The sequence below is a fragment of the Canis lupus genome, chromosome 7 (assembly GCF_011100685.1).
Source record: "Canis lupus familiaris isolate Mischka breed German Shepherd chromosome 7, alternate assembly UU_Cfam_GSD_1.0, whole genome shotgun sequence".
NCBI classification, from domain to species: Eukaryota; Metazoa; Chordata; class Mammalia; order Carnivora; family Canidae; genus Canis; species Canis lupus.
The window spans coordinates 29261797-29279723 of record NC_049228.1 but is presented as its reverse complement, the minus strand read 5'-3'; the positions used below and the strand labels follow the sequence as shown (position 1 = coordinate 29279723).

Genomic DNA, 17927 nt, shown 5'->3' with positions numbered 1-17927 from the left:
TCAGTGTCACTGAATTTATCAGATCTTATTATATATGACTTTCCTCAGTAAAAAAGTACAGGAAGCCAAGGGCTGAGATCCTGGGGCTGTAGAGAGGGACGGAAGGACACAAGGAATATATAATCTACTTCTTTCACATTTTTCAGTGAGGCTAGACTTGATTTTAGAGACAATGATATCTTGTTAACTTATTGTTTAAGTTTTAAGGACTACACATTAATTTCTAAGTTTTATTTTGAAATAATTATAAACTTAGAGAACAGTGCAGAGTACAGACAATTGTTTTTGCTGTCAATCGTTTGAAAACAAACTGCCAACATGTTTACCCCAATATTTTAGCATTTCCTAAAAATAAGTATAGTCTCTTATATAACCACAATATAATCATCATGCTTAAATATCATAAGGCCTCACTACCAATCATCCCAATAATACCCAAACATACTCATCTTTTCACTAGTTCTGCCATCAACTATTTGTCAAAGGCTTTCAAACATTACAAGTACTCTTCTAGGTGCTTAGAATACCAAGATGAGTAAAATATGATTTGGGGATGCCTGGGTGGCTCAGTGGTTGAGTATCTGTCTTTGGCTCAGGACATGATTCTGGGGTCCTGGGATCGAGTCCCACACTGGGCTTCCAGCAGGGAGCCTGCTTCTTCTGCCTCTCTCTGTGTGTCCTAAATGAATGAATGAATAAAAAATATTTTAAAAATATATATATTCTTTGTTTCAGAAGTTTGATTTCTGGGGATCTCTTCCAAGAAAGTAGCAGTAAAAAAAGGTATACATAAGAATGTCCAGAAAGGAGACAGGTCAACAACATGGCTAAGACTTCTGTAATCATGTCCTTTCCTCCAAAACAATCTGACATCCAACTATGAGAAAAGCTTTGGGATCTAGTACCATAGACCAAAGGGTGTGAGAGGAGTCCTCCCCACCTGTGCATCAGGTAAAAACCCAGTGGTGGACCCCATAGTGGCTCCTGCATCAGCTCCAGCCCCTCCTGGCCACTGTCCAGAAGTCTCAGTAAAAACTATCTTAGATAATCACCCATGGACAGGAGTACCCTTGTGGAAGTCTAGGTCTCCAGCAGAGAAATCCTAGCACATAGCTGGAGCAAAACCATAAGGAGCTAGATCCACTGAAGTTAAGTAGATGAACAGTCTGATTTTACCTTTATCACCCATCTCTGAAAGTGGCACACCTCAGGGCCATGAGAGTTATTCTCACCCTGTGACTCCTCTCAAGAGGGGAAAGTTAAAAGTGTGTGAGTGAACACCTGGGCTTCCCCAGCTGTCCAGGATGATGCCAAAGAAGCCCAATTCTCTCTCACTCCATTCAAAGTCGCAAATTGTGAGCTACATGACTGAAGAGTGGCAACAGCAGGAAAGGTAGAAGACTCCTGAAAACCATTAAAAGGACATAGATTCTAAAAACTTTGTCACAAATTCCATCAAAAAGCTGACCTGTGAGCTGCTAGAGATGCAGATCCCAGCAACTAGCCCATGGGCACCAGCGTTGGAAAATAAAGAACATAAGTAGGGTATGAAAAGTAGAAAACCCCAAAGCATTAAAATAAATATATTTGTAAAAATCACACAAGGGATTCAGAAAATAAAAGGACATAATATATGACACCAAATACCTAAGATGTGGGGGAAAGAGGAGTAAAGAATAGGATCGAACTTAAGCAACCAAGGACTTAAAATATATAGATGCAGAAGATGTTATATACCTAGGTATCTTATGCTTTTGGGTGCAATTGTAAATGGGATTGACTCCTTAATTTCTCTTTCTTCAGTCTCATTGTTAGTGTTATATACAAGCTAAATGGTAACCACAAATCAAAACTCAGTACTAGATATAAAAAGGATGAAGAGAAAAGAATCAAAGTATATGACTAAAGAAGGTCAACAAGCCATGAAAGAGAGCAAGAGAAAGATCAGAGAAAAACTACAAAAAGAATTACAAGACAAATAACAAAATAGCAATAAATATATATCTATCAATAATTACTTTGAATATAAGTGGACTAAATGCTCCAATCAAAAGATATAAGGTATGGAGCCTGGGTGGCTCAGTTGGTTCAGCATTCAACTCTTGGTTTCAGCTCAGGTCATGATCTCAGGGTCCTGGGATGGAGCCCTGCATGAGGCTTTACACTCAGTGCAGAGTTGGTTTGTCCCTCTCCCTTACCCTACTCATGTGCTCTCTTTCCCTTTCTCTCTCTCTCTCTCTCTCTCTCTCTCTCTCTCATAAATAAATAAATAAACAAACAAACAAACTTTTGTTGTTGTTGTTGAAGACATAAGGTGACAGAATGAATTTTTTTTTTTAAAAAAAAAGACCCACCTATAGGTACCTATAAGAGACTCATTTCAGACTGGAAGACACCTGAAGATTGAAGGTGATGAGATGGAGAAACATCTATCATGCAAATGGATATCAGAAGAAAGCCAGAGTAGCAATACTTATATTGGACAAAATAGACTTTAAAATAAGACTGTAACAAAAGATAAGGGCACTATAGAATAATAAAAGTGACAAGATATAACAATTATAAATATTATGTACCCAACATGGGAGCACCCCAATATATAAAACAGTTAATAACAACATAAAGGATATAATCAATAGTAATACAAAAGTAGTAGGGGGGATCCCTGAGTGGCTCAGTGGTTTGGAGCCTGCCTTTGGCCCAAGGTGTAATTCTGGAGTCCCGGGATCAAGTCCCACATCAGGTCCCTGCATGGAGCCTGCTTCTCTCTGTGCCTATGTCTCTCTCTCTCTCTCTCTCTATCATGAATAAATAAATAAATCTGAAAAAAATACAAAAATAGTAGGAAACTTTAACACCCCAATTACATCAATGGACAGATCCTCCAAGCAGAAAATCAACAAGGAAACAATGGCTTTAAGGAAACACTGGATACGATGGATTCACAGACATATTCAGAAAATAAAACAGTAGAATGCATATTCTTTTCAAGTACACATGGAATATTCTCCAGAACAGATTGCCTACTAAGCCACAAAACAAGTGTCAACAAATTTAAAAAGACTAAAATCAATACCATCCATGTTTTCTGACCACAATGTTATCTAGGAAACTAGAAATCAACCACATGAAAAATATCTGGAAAGCACACCAATATATGCTACTAAACAATGACTGGAAAAAAAATCAAAGAAGAAATTTTAAGAAAATACATGGAAACAAATGCAAATGAAAACAGAATGGTCCAAAATCTTTGGGATACAGCAAAAGCAGTTCTTTTTTTTTTTTTTTTAAGATTTTATTTTATTTATTCATGAGATACACAGAGAGAGGGAGAGAGAGACAGAGACACAGGCAGAGGGAGAAGCAGGCTCCACGCAGGGAGCCCGATGGGGAACTTGATCCCGGGTCTCCAGGATCACACTCTGGGCTGAAGGTAGGCACTAAAACGCTGAGCCACCCAGGGATCCCCGCAAAAGCAGTTCTAAGAGGGAAGTTTATACCAACACAGGCCTACTTGTTCACAAAACAAGAAAAATCTCAAATAAACAAACTTTAAACTTACACCCAAAGGAGATGGGAAAAAAAATAACAAACAGAATCCAAAACGAGCAGAAAGAATGAAATAATAAACTTTAGAGCAGATATAAATGATATAGAAACTGAAAAACCAATAGAACAGATCCATGAAACCAGGAGCTGGTTCTTTGGAAAGATCAACAACAAAATCGATAAACCTTGGGCAGCCCAGGTGGCTCAGCGGTTTAGTGCCGCCTTCAGCCCAGGGTGTGATCCTGAAGTCCAGGAATGGAGTCCCGCATCCGGCTCCCTGCGTGGAGCCTGCTTCTCCCTCTGCCTATGTCTCTGCCCCTCTGCCTCTCTCTCTTTCTCTTTCTCTAAAAATAAATAAATAAATATTAAAAAAAAAAAAAGTCATTCACATGATCAAGTGGGATTTGTTTCTGGGATTCAAGGGTATTTCAATATCCGTAAGTTAATCAATATGATACATCACATCAATAAGAGAAAAAATAAAACAAAAATATAATCATTTCAATAGATACAGAAAAATCATTTGACGAAGTACAATACCCATTCACAATAAAAATTCTCAACAAGTTTGGTCTAGAGGGAACATACTTTAACATAATAAAGGCCCTATGTGAAAAACCCACACCCAACATCAAATTCAATGGGGGAAAACTGAGAGAGCTTTTTCCCTAAGGTTAGGAACAAGATAAGGATGTCCACTCTGACCACTTTTATTCAACATAGTACTGGAAGTCCTAGCCACAGCAATTAGATAACAAAAGCAAATAAAAGGTATCCAAATTGGTAAGAAAGAAGTAAAACTCACTACTGCAGATAACATGATACTATATAAAGAAAGCCTGAAAGACTCCACCAATTACTTGAACTGATAAATTCAGTAAATTTGTATGATATAAAATCAGTGTGTAGAAATGTGCTGCATTCCTATGCACTAATAATGAAGCAGTAGAAAGTGAAATTAAGAAGACAATCCCATTTACAATTACACTAAAATCAATAAAATGCCAACAAATAAACTTAACCAAAGAGGTGAAAGAACTATACTCTGAAAACTATAAAACAGAGAGACAACTGGGTGGCTCAGTGGTTGAGTGGCTGCCTTTGACTCAGGTCCTGATGCTGGGGTCCTAGAATCGAGTCCTGCATCAGGCTCCCTGCAGGGAGCCTGCTTATCCCTCTATGTCTCTCTGCCTCTCTCTATGTCTCTCATGAATAAATAAAATCTTTTTGTAAAAAAAAAACCTATAAAACAGTGATGAAAGAAAGATAACACAAAGATAACACAAAGAAATCTATGCTCATGCATTGGAAGAACAATATAAATATTGTCAAGATGTCCGTATATTACCCAAAGCAAGCCACACATATAATGCAATCCTCATAAAAATACCAATAGCATTTTCCACAGAACTAGAACAAACAATCCTATAATTTGTATGGAATCACAAAAGACCTTGAATAGAAAAAGCAATCTTGAAAAAGAAAACCAAAACTGGAGGCGTCACAATTCCAGACTTCAAGTTATATTACAAACCTATAGTAATCAAAACAGTATGGTACTGGCATAAAAATAGACCCACTGATCAATGGAACAAAAGAGAAAATACAAAAACACACCTACAGTTATACAGCCAATTAATCTTCAACAAAGCAGAAAAGACTATCCAATGGGAAAAAAGGTAGTATCTTCAACATATGATGTTGGGGAAGCTGGACAGCAACATGCAAAACAATGAAATTGAACCACTTTCTTTCAGCATACAAAAAACAATCCCAAAAGGGATTAAAGACCTAAATATGAGACCTGAAACCATAAAAATCCTTGAAGAGAGCACAGGCAGTAATAGCTTTGACACTGGCCATAACAGCATTTTTCCTAGATATGTCTCCTGAGGCAAAGGAAATAAAAACAATAATAAAAAGTTTCTGTATAGTGTAGGAAACAATCAACAAAACTAAAAGACAACCTACTGAATAGAAGAAGATATTTGCAAATGACATCATTGTTAAAGGGTCAGTTTCCAAAGTATATAAAGAACTGATACTACTTGACACCTAACAGATAAATAACCTTTTTAAAAATGGGCAGAACACATGAACGGATATGTCTCCAAAGAAGACACCCAGATAAGCCAACAGATACATGAAAAGTTACTCAACATCTCTCATCATCAGAGAACTACAAATCAAAATGACAATGAGATACCACTTCACACTTGTCACAATGGCAGAAATAAAAAAAACACAAGAAACGTGTTGGCGAGGATGTGGAGAAGAAAACCTTCTGCACTGCTGGTAGGACTATGATCTGGTGCAGCCATTGTGGAAGATAGTATAGAAATTCCTCAGAAAAATTAAAAATAGAACTACCCTACAGTCCTGTAATCATACTACTGTGTATTTACCCAAAGAATACAAAAACAACCCCACTAATTCAAAGGGAAACATGCAACCCTATATTAAGAGCAGCGTTATTTAAAATATTCAAACTATGGAAGCAGCCCAAGTGTTCATTGATAGATGAATGGATAAAGAAGATGTGGTGTGTGTGTGTGTGTGTGTGTGTGTGTGTGAGTATATACGCATATATAATGAAATGTTATTCAGTCATGAAAAAGAACAAAATCTTGCCATTTGTCACAACATGAATGGAGTTAGGGAATATAATACTAACCAAAATAAAGAAAAACAAATACCACATGGTTTCACTCATGTGTGCAATTTAAGAAACAAAACAAATTTAAAAAAAGAGAGAGAGAGAGACAAACCACAACAAAGAGTCCTAATTATAGAAAACAAACTGATGGTCACCAGAGGGGAGGTGGATGGGGGATGGGTGAAATAGGTAATGGGGATGAAAGATACACTTATCATGATGAGCACTGAGTAATGTACAAAATTGTTCAATCACTATATTGTACACTAAGGTGTACCATTCTGTATAATTTCTGTACACCTGAAAGTAATATAACACTGTGTGTCAACTATACTGGAATTAAAATTTAAAAATTAATTTAAAAGTCATTATACAATGATGAAATGGTTAATTCGTCAAGGAAATAAAACGGTTTTAAGTATATATGCCCCTAACTTTAGAACACCTACATATATCAAGCAAATACTAACAGAGAATACACATTCTTGTCAAGTGCCCATGAAACACTCTCCAGGATACGCCATAGGATAGGTTACAAAACAAGCCTCAGCAATTTTAATAAGTTTAAAATCATACCGAGTATCTTTTCAGAACACAATAGTATGCTATTAGAAATCAGTAACAGGAAGAAAGCTGGAAAATTTATAAATATGTGGAAATTAAACATGCTACTGAACAACTAAAAGGTCAAAGAAGAAATCAAAAGAGAAATTCAAAAATATTTTATTTTTATTTAATTTTTTATCAAAAATATTTTAAAACAAACGAATACAGAAACACATATACCAAAAGTTATGCGTTGCAGCAAAAGCAGATCTAAGAAAAAGTTCATAGCAATAAGCACCTACATTAAAAGACAAGAAAGATCTCAAATAAACAACCTAACTTTATACCTCAAGCAACCAGAAAAATAAAAGAACTAAGCCCAAATTTAGCAAAAGGAAGAAATAACAAAGAGCAGAGCAGAAAAAAATGAAATAGAGACCATAAAAACAATAGAAAAGATCAATGAAACCAAAATCTGCTTTTTTTTAACTAATAAACAAACCTGATAAACCTTTAGCTAGATCACTAAAAGAGAAATGACTTAAATAAAATCAGACATGAAAGAGGAGATATTACAACTGATACTAAAGAAATATAAAGAATCAAATAAACTATTACAATCACATGCCATTGAAATGTACAGTCTAGAAGAAGTGGATTAATTCCTGGAAATATTAAATCTATTGAAACTGAATCATAAAGAAATAGAAAATATGAAGAGACCAATAATGAGATTGAATGAGAAATCAAAAATCTCCCAACAAAGAAAAGCCCAGGACCAGATAATTTCCCTGGTAAAATCTACCAAACATTTAAGAATTAATGCTAACCCTTCTCAAACTCTTCCAAAAAACTGAAAAGGAAGGAGTACTCCCAAATTCATTATATGAAAACAGCATTACCCTAATCCCAAAGCCAGATAATGATACTACTAAAGAAGAAAACTACAGGCCAATAATCCTGATAAATATGGAGGCAAACATTTCAACAAAATATTAGCAAACAGAATTCAACACCACATTCAAACAATCACACACCATGATCAAGTGGGATTTATACCTGGGATGCCAGGATAGTTCATTCATACACACCAATAAATGTGATATATCACATTAACAGAATGAAAGAAAAAAATCACATGATCATCCCAATAGATAGAGAAAAAATAGTTGAGAAAATACAACTTCCTTTCATGATTAAAAACTCTCAAAAAATCTGGTAGTAAATTAGTAAACATAGTAAAGTCCATATATGGCAAGCCCACAGCTAACATTATATCAGTGGTGAAAGGCTAAAAGCTTTTTCTATTACATAAGGAACAAAACAATGGTGCCCAATCTCACCACTTCCATACAACATAGTAATTGACTCCTAGGCAGAGCAATTAGATAAGAAAAAGAAAAAGGCAGCCAAATCAGAAAGGAAGTAACACTATCATTGTTTTTTGATGATAAGATTTTATGTATAGAAAATCCTAGTCTCCACCAAAAAGTGTTAGAAATAATGAATAAATTTAACAAAGTTGAAGGACACAAAAATCAACATAGAAAAATCAATTGTATATATAGAGAGTAACAATAAAATATGAAAATAATACTCTTTCACAATAGCATCAAAAACAATAAAATACTTAGGTATAAATTTAACCAAAGAGGTAAAAGATCTGCCTACTGAGAACTGTAAGGCTTTGATGAAAGAAACAGAAAATGACACAAATGTAAAGATATCCCATGTTCATGGACTGAAAGAATGAATATTGTTAAAATGTCCATGCTGCCCAAAGCCATCTATAATTTAAATGCAATTTCTATGAAAATTCCAAGGACACTTTTCATAGACATAGGAGAAAAATCCTAAAATTTGTATAGAACCACAAAAGGTTCCAAATAGCCAAAACAATTTTGAGAAAGAAAAATGAAGTTGGAGTCATCAAACTCACTAATTTCAAACTCCACTACAAAAAGCTATAGTAATCAAACCAGTATGATATTGGCATAAAAACAGATACCAGACCCATGGAAAGAATCTACAGCACAGAAATAAACCCTCACATATACAATCAACTAATATTTGACAAAGAAGCTAAGAATACTCAATAAGGAAAGTATCATCTCCTCATTAAATATGTTAAGCAAACAGGAAAGTCACATTCAGAAAAATGAAACTGGACTCTTTTGTTTGTTTGTTTTAAAGATTTTATCTATTTACTCATGAGAAACACAGAGAGAGAGAGAGAGAGAGAGAGAGAGAGAGAGAGAGAGGCAGAGACACAAGCAGAGGGAGAAGCAGGCTCCACACAGGGAGCCTGATGTGGGACTCGATCCTGGGACTCCAGGATCACACCCTGGGCCGAAGGCAGGTGCTAAACTGCTGAGTCACCCAGGGATCCCCTGCAGCTGGACTCTTTTGTAAAAATTAATTTACACCATAAAATTACATATAGCCAATCTAGTAAAAATCATATCATTGAAGAACATCTAATGATTTGAGAAAAAGCTTAGTATTATTTAGGGTATCATGACCTACAAAACAGTATACACACTTTGATCCAAATTTTATTTATGAAATTGATAACTCTTAGTGATAAGGTTATGGGCCACATTTCCTTTATTAAATTCTATTTCACTTCTAATTTTTCTATAATGGCCATATATTACTTTTATAACTACAAGAAAATATATTTTTTAAAAAATACAAATTCAGAAGAATAGAGCAATCCTTCAAGGAGGAAAAGGATTAAGAATAGGTAAAGAGGGGACACCTGAGTGGCTCAACGGTTGAGTGTCTGCCTTTGGCTCAGGGCATGGTCCTGGTTTGGGGATAGAGTCCAGCATTGGGCTCCCTGTGGGGAGTCTGCTCCTCCCTCTGCCTGTGTCTCTGCCTCTGTTTCTCTCATGAATAAATAAATAAAATCTTAAAAAAAAAAAAAAAAGGAATAGGTAGAGAGTTTTAAAAGAGAAGAAAAGCACACTTCCTTTGGACTAGTATGAAGAGATGAGCACAAGTTCAGAAATAGTGTGAAGGCAGAAATTTAAGAGATCATAATAACCATACTTATGTCTATGAAATAGAAGATAATGCTATCTTTTTATGGAAAAGAGGATGAACTGTAAAAGGGCTGAAGAAAATAATGGAGGCTTAAAATTGCTATTGTGAGAATTAGCAGAAAGGTAAGAAGAGCAATGAGAAAAGATTTCAAGGGGTCAGTAATTCCAGCTTTGTTTGGAGATCATCACTTGCATAAATATGAATCTATACAGCAGTATAGCATTTATCTACTAGAACCTTTCAGTACATGTATAAGCATGAGGTAGACACATGGTTAAATTGATCTAAGTTTGGAGTTCAGACTGCGGACAAAGGACAAGAGAGTAAAGACACTGAGAATGGTATCAAAAGGTCAGTCAAGGATATGAACAGTGGAGTCTAGGTTACTCAGAGAGGGAAGTCAGAAAATGGCACTAGAGTGTCAGAAAACGGAACGGTCCAATGCCTAAGGTTTCAGTCAAGTCAAAGATGCAGCAAGAGACCCAGGGGACCAGAAAGCTATGGCAGGCATGACTATATCAGAGATTAAGTTCAGAGAGGTGTCGCTGCTCCAGATGTCAACATGGAATAGAAGATGGCTGTGGAAGAAAACGAGGAAGCAGACTGAATAAAGGTAACTGACAGAAGTGATCTGTTCAGCTCTGATGCCAAGCCCTGGGTGAAACTTTCACATGGATATTATTGTGCCCACATTGATAGTAAGAACTAGATGAAGAGAAAGACTATCATGGGGGTTCACAGCCTTCAGGGAATAAAGGAATGTAACCAGGAAGTCCATAGATGACAGAGGCAAACAGATAATCAGCAACCAAGTACTTCTCTTCCAAGTTTACCACAATTTTATACACATTCATGAAAAAAGAGTTGCATTTCAAAATATCATGATACTTCCACTTTAATCCTAAAATCAGTGAAGGCTACTCAATAACAGGTGAAATACTACTCTGACAATCAAATACATGGGAAACCACTAAAATGTAAAGAGCCACTTTTTTTTTTTTGCAGTAACATTTTTTTATTTTTATAAATTTATTTTTTATTGGTGTTCAATTTGCCAACATATAGAATAACACCTAGTGCTCAAGTGCCCACCTCAGTGCCCGTGACCCAGTCACCCCCACCCCCGACCACCACCCCTTCCACCACGCCTAGTTCATTTCCCAGAGTTAAGAGTCTTTCATGTTTTGTCTCCCTTTCTGATATTTCCCACTCATTTTTTCTCCTTTCCCCTTTATTCCCTTTCACTATTTTTTATATTCCCCAAATGAATGAGACCATATAATGTTTGTCCTTCTCCGATTGACTTATTTCACTCAGCATAATACCCTCTAGTTCCATCCACGTCGAAGCAAATGGTGGGTATTTGTCGTTTCTAATGGCTGAGTAATACTCCATTGTATACATAAACCACATCTTCTTTATCCATTAATCTTTCGATGGACACTGAGGCTCCTTCCACAGTTTGGCTATTGTGGACATTGCTGCTATAAACATCGGGGTGCAGGTGTCCTGGCGTTTCACTGCATCTGTATCTTTGGGGTAAATCCCCAACAGTGCAATTGCTGGGTCGTAGGGCAGGTCTATTTTTAACTCTTTGAGGAACCTCCACACAGTTTTCCAGAGTGGCTGCACCAGTTCACATTCCCACCAACAGTGCAAGAGGGTTCCCCTTTCTCCACATCCTCTCCAACATTTGTGGTAAGAGCCACTTTTTGTGTATGAGAATATTTGACTCTTAATTCAATCTGGCTATGGGGTAAAGGTTTTTAAGGTATAAAAGCATATAAGGATAACTAATCAGTTGACCAAACTTCAAATTCCCTTAAATAATATCCTTTACATAAAATATTTTACAAACACATTTTTCATAAAATAAGGCATACTGATGTGAGGTTATTTGGCTTGTCGTACCACTAGTCCAAGAACAAATATATTCAGCACAATTTTCCCAGATAATTTACCACTTCTTTGGTGACTCTTTCAGTTTCCTAATGGCTCAGCAGGAAAACTACCAAGCTACTCAACAGTAAAATTCTGGAGCAGGTGCAATCAAAACCTCTTCCAGAGGCAAATCAGGTTTTCTGCAGGTGATGGTGTGGTAAGTGAATGTTTCTCTAATTGTAAAGAAACCTGCTCTGATATTTTTTTCTCTTAATGTCCTTAATGTAGACCAACATTTTTCAAGCACTCTTGTGAGTAAAATATGTAAATACATCAAAACATATTTGTGTGTGTGTACATATATATTTTAAAAGATTTTATTTATTTGACAGAGAGACAGACAGACAGTGCACAAGCAGGGGGAGCGGCTGGCAGAGGGAGAGGGAGAAGTAGGCTCCCCATTGAGCAGAGAGCTCCAATGTATGGTTTGATTCCAGGTCCCTGGGATCATGACCTAAGCTGAAGGCAGACACTTAACCAGCTGAGCCACCCAGGTGCACAAAAACATGTATATATTTTTAACAGATTGTGTAAATGTACTCTTATCAGTTCATGCATTAAATTTTACTAAAACTTCATTTCTTTCTTATTTTTATATGGTAAATAAATAAAAATAGAAAGTTTAATATACCCTTCGTCACACAGTGACTTGTGTTGTGAACCACCCCTTCTTTAAGACCACTTCTAGGAAGACTGGAAGAAATTCTTACTCATCTACAATGTATGTTTCCTTCCAGCTATAAGAGAAAGAATCTGCCAATAGTGCAGCCATCAATGATGAAAGTGCTATCGATCCACAACATATATGTCTAATGGTCACTGAACCTTCTTTAGAATCAACTTAAAAAGTAGTTCTATATCTTAGAAAGGAATAAAGGAAAAAAAACTCATTTTGGTAGATGAAATATTTTTAAATAATGGGTTAATATCAGATGTTAGATATGTATAAAAATATATCCAGTCTATTTATTAATTTATCAAATATCAATTGTATGGCCATGACATACCTTGCATTTTTCCCCACACACTTTATTATATTTACATGTATTATAACCCACAGTCTCTCTTCAGATATGGAAATGCAAGGATAAAATGAATTTCTAGATTATTTTATTATTTTAATGCAATAATTATTTTAATACAATAATTACTTTAATACAAGAATTAGAGTGAGGTGGCTATTAATCAATTCTACCTCCTCAAGCTAGACCATAAGTTCCTCAAAGATAAGGACTGTATTTATTTGATCATTACTATAAACCTAGTAGCACCCAGCACATGACTGGCATGCAGTAAGCATTCAGTGCTTACTATTTTGCTGGAAGAGTGGAAGAAAAGAGACAAAGATAGGTAGTGGAAGAATAAAATAAACCAAAGTCAGAACAAGCTGTAAGAACTATTTTATTGTCTCCAATGCATAGTTTGACTACAACTACTAATGGTATTTCTTCTAATATATATACACATATTATCCATCCAGATATATATATACATATATGTGTGTGTGTGTGTGTGTATATATATATATCTCCATCAGAGACATATGATCCATCCATCAAAGACATATGATCCTGTTTAACATCCTGCACCTAGTATATAATTCAAGACTCTGAGACTCAAGAAGAGAAACCATCCCAAATCAGGACCAAGTCCTCAATTATAAGTTCATTCATTCACTTTGAAGTTTCATTATAAAATAAAAGGTATTATTATTGTCAAAGTAATAGAAGTACTTTGAAGAAAATTTGTAAAATATAGGATAGTAGAATTTAACATTATCATAATTCTACCATCCAAAGACAACCACTATTGACATTTTATATGTTAAATGCATACCAACTTTTAAAATCCTTATTAGTACAATTTTCTATAATGCTATAAGGAGCTCATGAATAAGCAAAATGAAAAAAATAGTACAGTAATTTAAACTATGCTTAATGAGCCAAGACTTAGGATCTTGGAAGTTTGCAAACTAAGCTTTCATGAGATTATGAGCTCTTTAAGGAAAGATACCTTGTTGTAGTCTTCTTTTTTATGGCCCAGACATGGGATCCAGCAGTAATCTCTGTACACACTATTTACTCTGTAAATATGCACTAAATCTACATCTAGAAAGAGAGGTAATCGGTAAACGTTTATTCTTAGGACTCTTCTTTGTTTTTTTTTTTTTTTTTAAGATTTTATTTATTTATTCATGATAGTCACAGAGAGAGAGAGAGAGAGAGAGAGAGAGGCAGAGACACAGGCAGAGAGAGAAGCGGGCTCCATGCAGGGAGCCCGATGTGGGATTCGATCCCGGGTCTCCAGGATCGCGCCCTGGGCCAAAGGCAGGCGCCAAACCGCTGCGCCACCCAGGGATCCCAGGACTCTTCTTTGATTACTTACCTGCTCATTCTCCAACTCCTCCCTGATGAACTCATCCTCTGTCACTTACTGCCCAGTACTTTTACTACAATAATGATAAAGATCTTGCTGTATCCAAATGTGAATGGTTTATTCTTCCCTAACGTTAATCATATCATTTCCCACTTTCTACACTTTAAGTTCTACTCATTCCTTGCAATTCAGCTCAGAAGATATATTCTTAACAAAGTTGCCCCTGATGGTAGTGCCCCTCCCAGGCTGAGCTAAGTGCTAATATTCTGGGCTCCACTCATACCCAGTGCAAGCATCTAGCACTGCAATTGCCATGGAACATGGAAATTAGCCAGTTACATATACTGTCCACTTGTAGATTGTAAATTCTTTGAGACTTCTATCTTCAAATTCACAAATACTAGTACAGATTCAGTAAATACTTATTGAATGAAAGAATTAACATACTCATTCTATTTTTGTTCTAGTTTTTATCTCTTTCATTTGCCCATTTGTTTAGTCAGCTGCTCACTCACAATTTTAATTATCTTTAAAACATCAATAAATAAAACCCTGTCCTGGCCAACAGAAATCAGATATAAAAATGGCAAACATCAGATCTGCTTATTCATATAAACAAAAAGTATCCTTTTCTAATTTGTGATTAATAACCAATGAACACTCAATATCATCACCATTTTCTCTTAATGTCCTCCACATCAGACTCACATTTTATTAATCACTCTTTCACAACCACATTTAATAGTTATTTCTATTCTTCTTCCTTCCTGAAAAGATAGAAAGTAGGTCCTGTCAACTCTTTCTCTAATGGTGTCATCAGGGCTTTTAACTGTTTCTAGAGCCCCTGTCTTTAATCCCCCCCAATTTAGTTTGCTCTTCTTGCATCAAGGGAATAATTCCAACTACTTAAAATTAAGCTAAATACAAGGAATTGCTATTTCCTATCCCATGGGATTCCACTTATACACAATCCACAATTGTACCGTGGCTTTTAAGGCTACCCATCCCACACTCATCTCTACCAGCATTCACTGCATTATTTCCTCTATCTAAAAAAAAAAAAAATGTATTTCCTTGTGCTTCTAGGTATGCATTTCCTTTTGAAGCCATGCAAATATTCTTGCTGTATAACATAGTAAATTTGCAGAATCCTTTACTGTTGCCTTTGTACATGTTTTAAAGCTTTCCCATTCTCTCTGTGCCTTGATTCTCCTTTAAATCCCTATTCACAACTCTCTTCCTCTAAGTAAGTTTCTCAATTATCTTCAGGTCATATCATTTGCTCCTTTACTAAACAATCCTTCAACATTTGCATTTTACTTGAACTAACAATTTTTAGTCCTTATTGTATGTTTCTTTGAAAATGTTCTAAAAGATCATTGTGTGTGTGCTCTTCAATCTTTGAGAACAGGTGTACTATTCTCTACAGAGCTTAAGCAGCAAGCACTCTTAGACAAATTGATTTCTTAATAGGTGCTGTTAGCTTACTATTCTACATCTAAGGGAACTCAATAAATGTTGTCTGTATTAAACTGAATTGAATGCTCATCTTCAATAAACTATAAGTGATAAAGAGAATAAATTTAAATTATAGTTAGGGGCGCCTGGGTGGCTCAGTTCATTAAATGTCTGATTCTTGGTTTCAACTCAGGTCATGATCTCAGGGTCGTGACATGGAGCCCCGAGCCAGTTCCACGCACAGTATGGAGTCTGACTGTCCCTCTCTCTCCCCCTCCACCCCTCCCCCAGCTCACGAGCTCACTCGCTCTCTTTAAAATAAATAAATACAATCTTTAAAAATAATATAGTGTTTAAAATCAGTAATGCTTCCCATAATCCTACTCAGCTTTTAACATTTCCATGGAGATTTTTCATGTGTATTCTAATGCTATTTCTGCTTTTTAGGTCCACTCCCTTCCTCTTCACTCCTTTTTCCACCCAATGGCCATATGATGAAAACACAAACCAAAATGAAAAGTATACTAGAGACTATCAAGTTTCACCTAAGTCCCATTGCTCATATTTATGTATCTGGTATCAGGCTACCATATCAATATCTTTCACACTGAGAGCTTTATTTATAGCTTCCCTAAGTCAAAGGATAATTAGTATCTTAGATAATTTCTATCAGAGAGCTCAATAAATTTATCTAGACAATTTATCAAGAAGAAACAATAAAAGAAAATACCACAGTTAAGGTTTCTGCCCATTCTATTCTGTCACTTGGCTAATAAAAATTCACTTTTTCTTGGAATATATTAAAAAATTATTCAAAATGGTATTTTGAATAAAAATGTATCTGATTTAGTCACTTTGGTATTATTTCTTTTAAAGAACAAACTAAAACCATCAAACCTATGAAGATACTTAACTAGTGAATAAAACAAACTTGATTAACAATTTAAATACTAACTTACAGGATCAGCAGGTCCACAGAATTCTCGAAATGTCTTTGTAGGATTATTTTGTTGAATCTCCATTGCTACACAAGGGCCAGAATACATTTCTGTCACCATCTCCTATGACATGTAATACAAAAGAATATTTAAAAATTAATAATCTTTTACTCATCCTCTTTTAATTGCACCATTATTCCAAATCTTAAAATCTTAGTTATCTTTGAATCCTCAATGTACTCCACATGCCAAGCAGCTCCTCATTTCTGTCTAGTTCTTCTACAAAATTGTGTTTTAGATATGTTCCCTCATCTCCATTTCTACCACTAGTGACACTTTAATGTAATGCTTTACCACTTGATACTTTCATTAATTGAAATGATCTTCTTGTATAGCTTCCTTTTAAAGGGTCTCTCCCATTGAATACAGTCCTATTGAATGAACATTTCTAAAGATATAAATTTCTAAGTGTTTCTTCCAAAGATACTTTAAAAAATCATAATCATTTTCAGAAATGAAGAAATCAAGGACCAGATTCTTTCACATTAAACATCTAGACATGAAACAATATGTATGAAACAACAATTTTCAAACACTAGATGAGAGGCGGTGCAGTATTATGATCCCTGATAGAAGGGAATCAAATGAAGTAAGCTATATGACTATGTCATTTTACTGCCATGGGACAATGGGATGGGGAGAGGAAACACAACAGAGCCCAACACTCTAATTTATTAGAAGAGACAAAGAATGGAGTTCAGGGAGGCCAATGTAGATAGAATTTGCAGGACAGATTACTAGATGGGTGGGAGAACTATGGGAGAGTAAACTACAGGGAACTGTAGAGAAGGTCACCTAAATCTTCAGCTAAGAGCCTGTATATGTGTAGAGGAAACTATCCAAAACTAAGAAAAGAATTACCAGAAGCAGTTAAGTGAAACCATTTACAGAGAGAGCACAAGGCTGAGAAGACTTTGCATTTCCACCAGCTGGAGTGGAAAGCCTTCATATGATACACAGGGCATCAAGTAGAGTTCCCAGAAGGGTACTGCACCATAATAGTTGCCTTATATATGGAATGCTCTGTATCCATGCTATAAAGTTCAAAAGTAAGCCCTGAAATGGTCAAACTAATCCTAAATAAGTTTGGCAGATGCCAAAGGTATGTCAAACACTCTTCAAAGAAATATGACATATATACCATATAACAATATAAACTGCACATTATCCAGCATCTAATAAAAATTACCAGGCATGCAAAGAAGAAAATATGAACAGTAGAACAAAGATAAAGATGTAAATGACAACAACAAAAATTGGTCAATCTACAATTCTATACCCAGGTAGGAAGGTTTCCTTCCTTCCTTCCTTCCTTCCTTCCTTCCTTCCTTCCTTCCTTCCTTCCTTCCTTC

At 35.7% G+C, this 17927-nt stretch overlaps 1 protein-coding gene across 5 annotated transcripts in view; it reads right to left on the bottom strand.

Moving 5' to 3' along the window:
• The window catches only part of NME7 (NME/NM23 family member 7), a 262304-nt gene that overhangs the window by 106431 nt on the left and 137946 nt on the right, over nucleotides 1–17927 (bottom strand). For all 5 annotated transcript variants that reach the window (XR_005362112.1, XR_005362115.1, XR_005362114.1 and 2 more), the window contains exon 10: nucleotides 16537–16638. Coding sequence is in view for 1 of the 5 variants with exons in the window: in XM_038542605.1 (XP_038398533.1) it covers nucleotides 16537–16638 (102 nt within the window). In the remaining 4 variants the exon portion in view is untranslated. The remainder of the gene's footprint in view (nucleotides 1–16536; nucleotides 16639–17927) is intronic.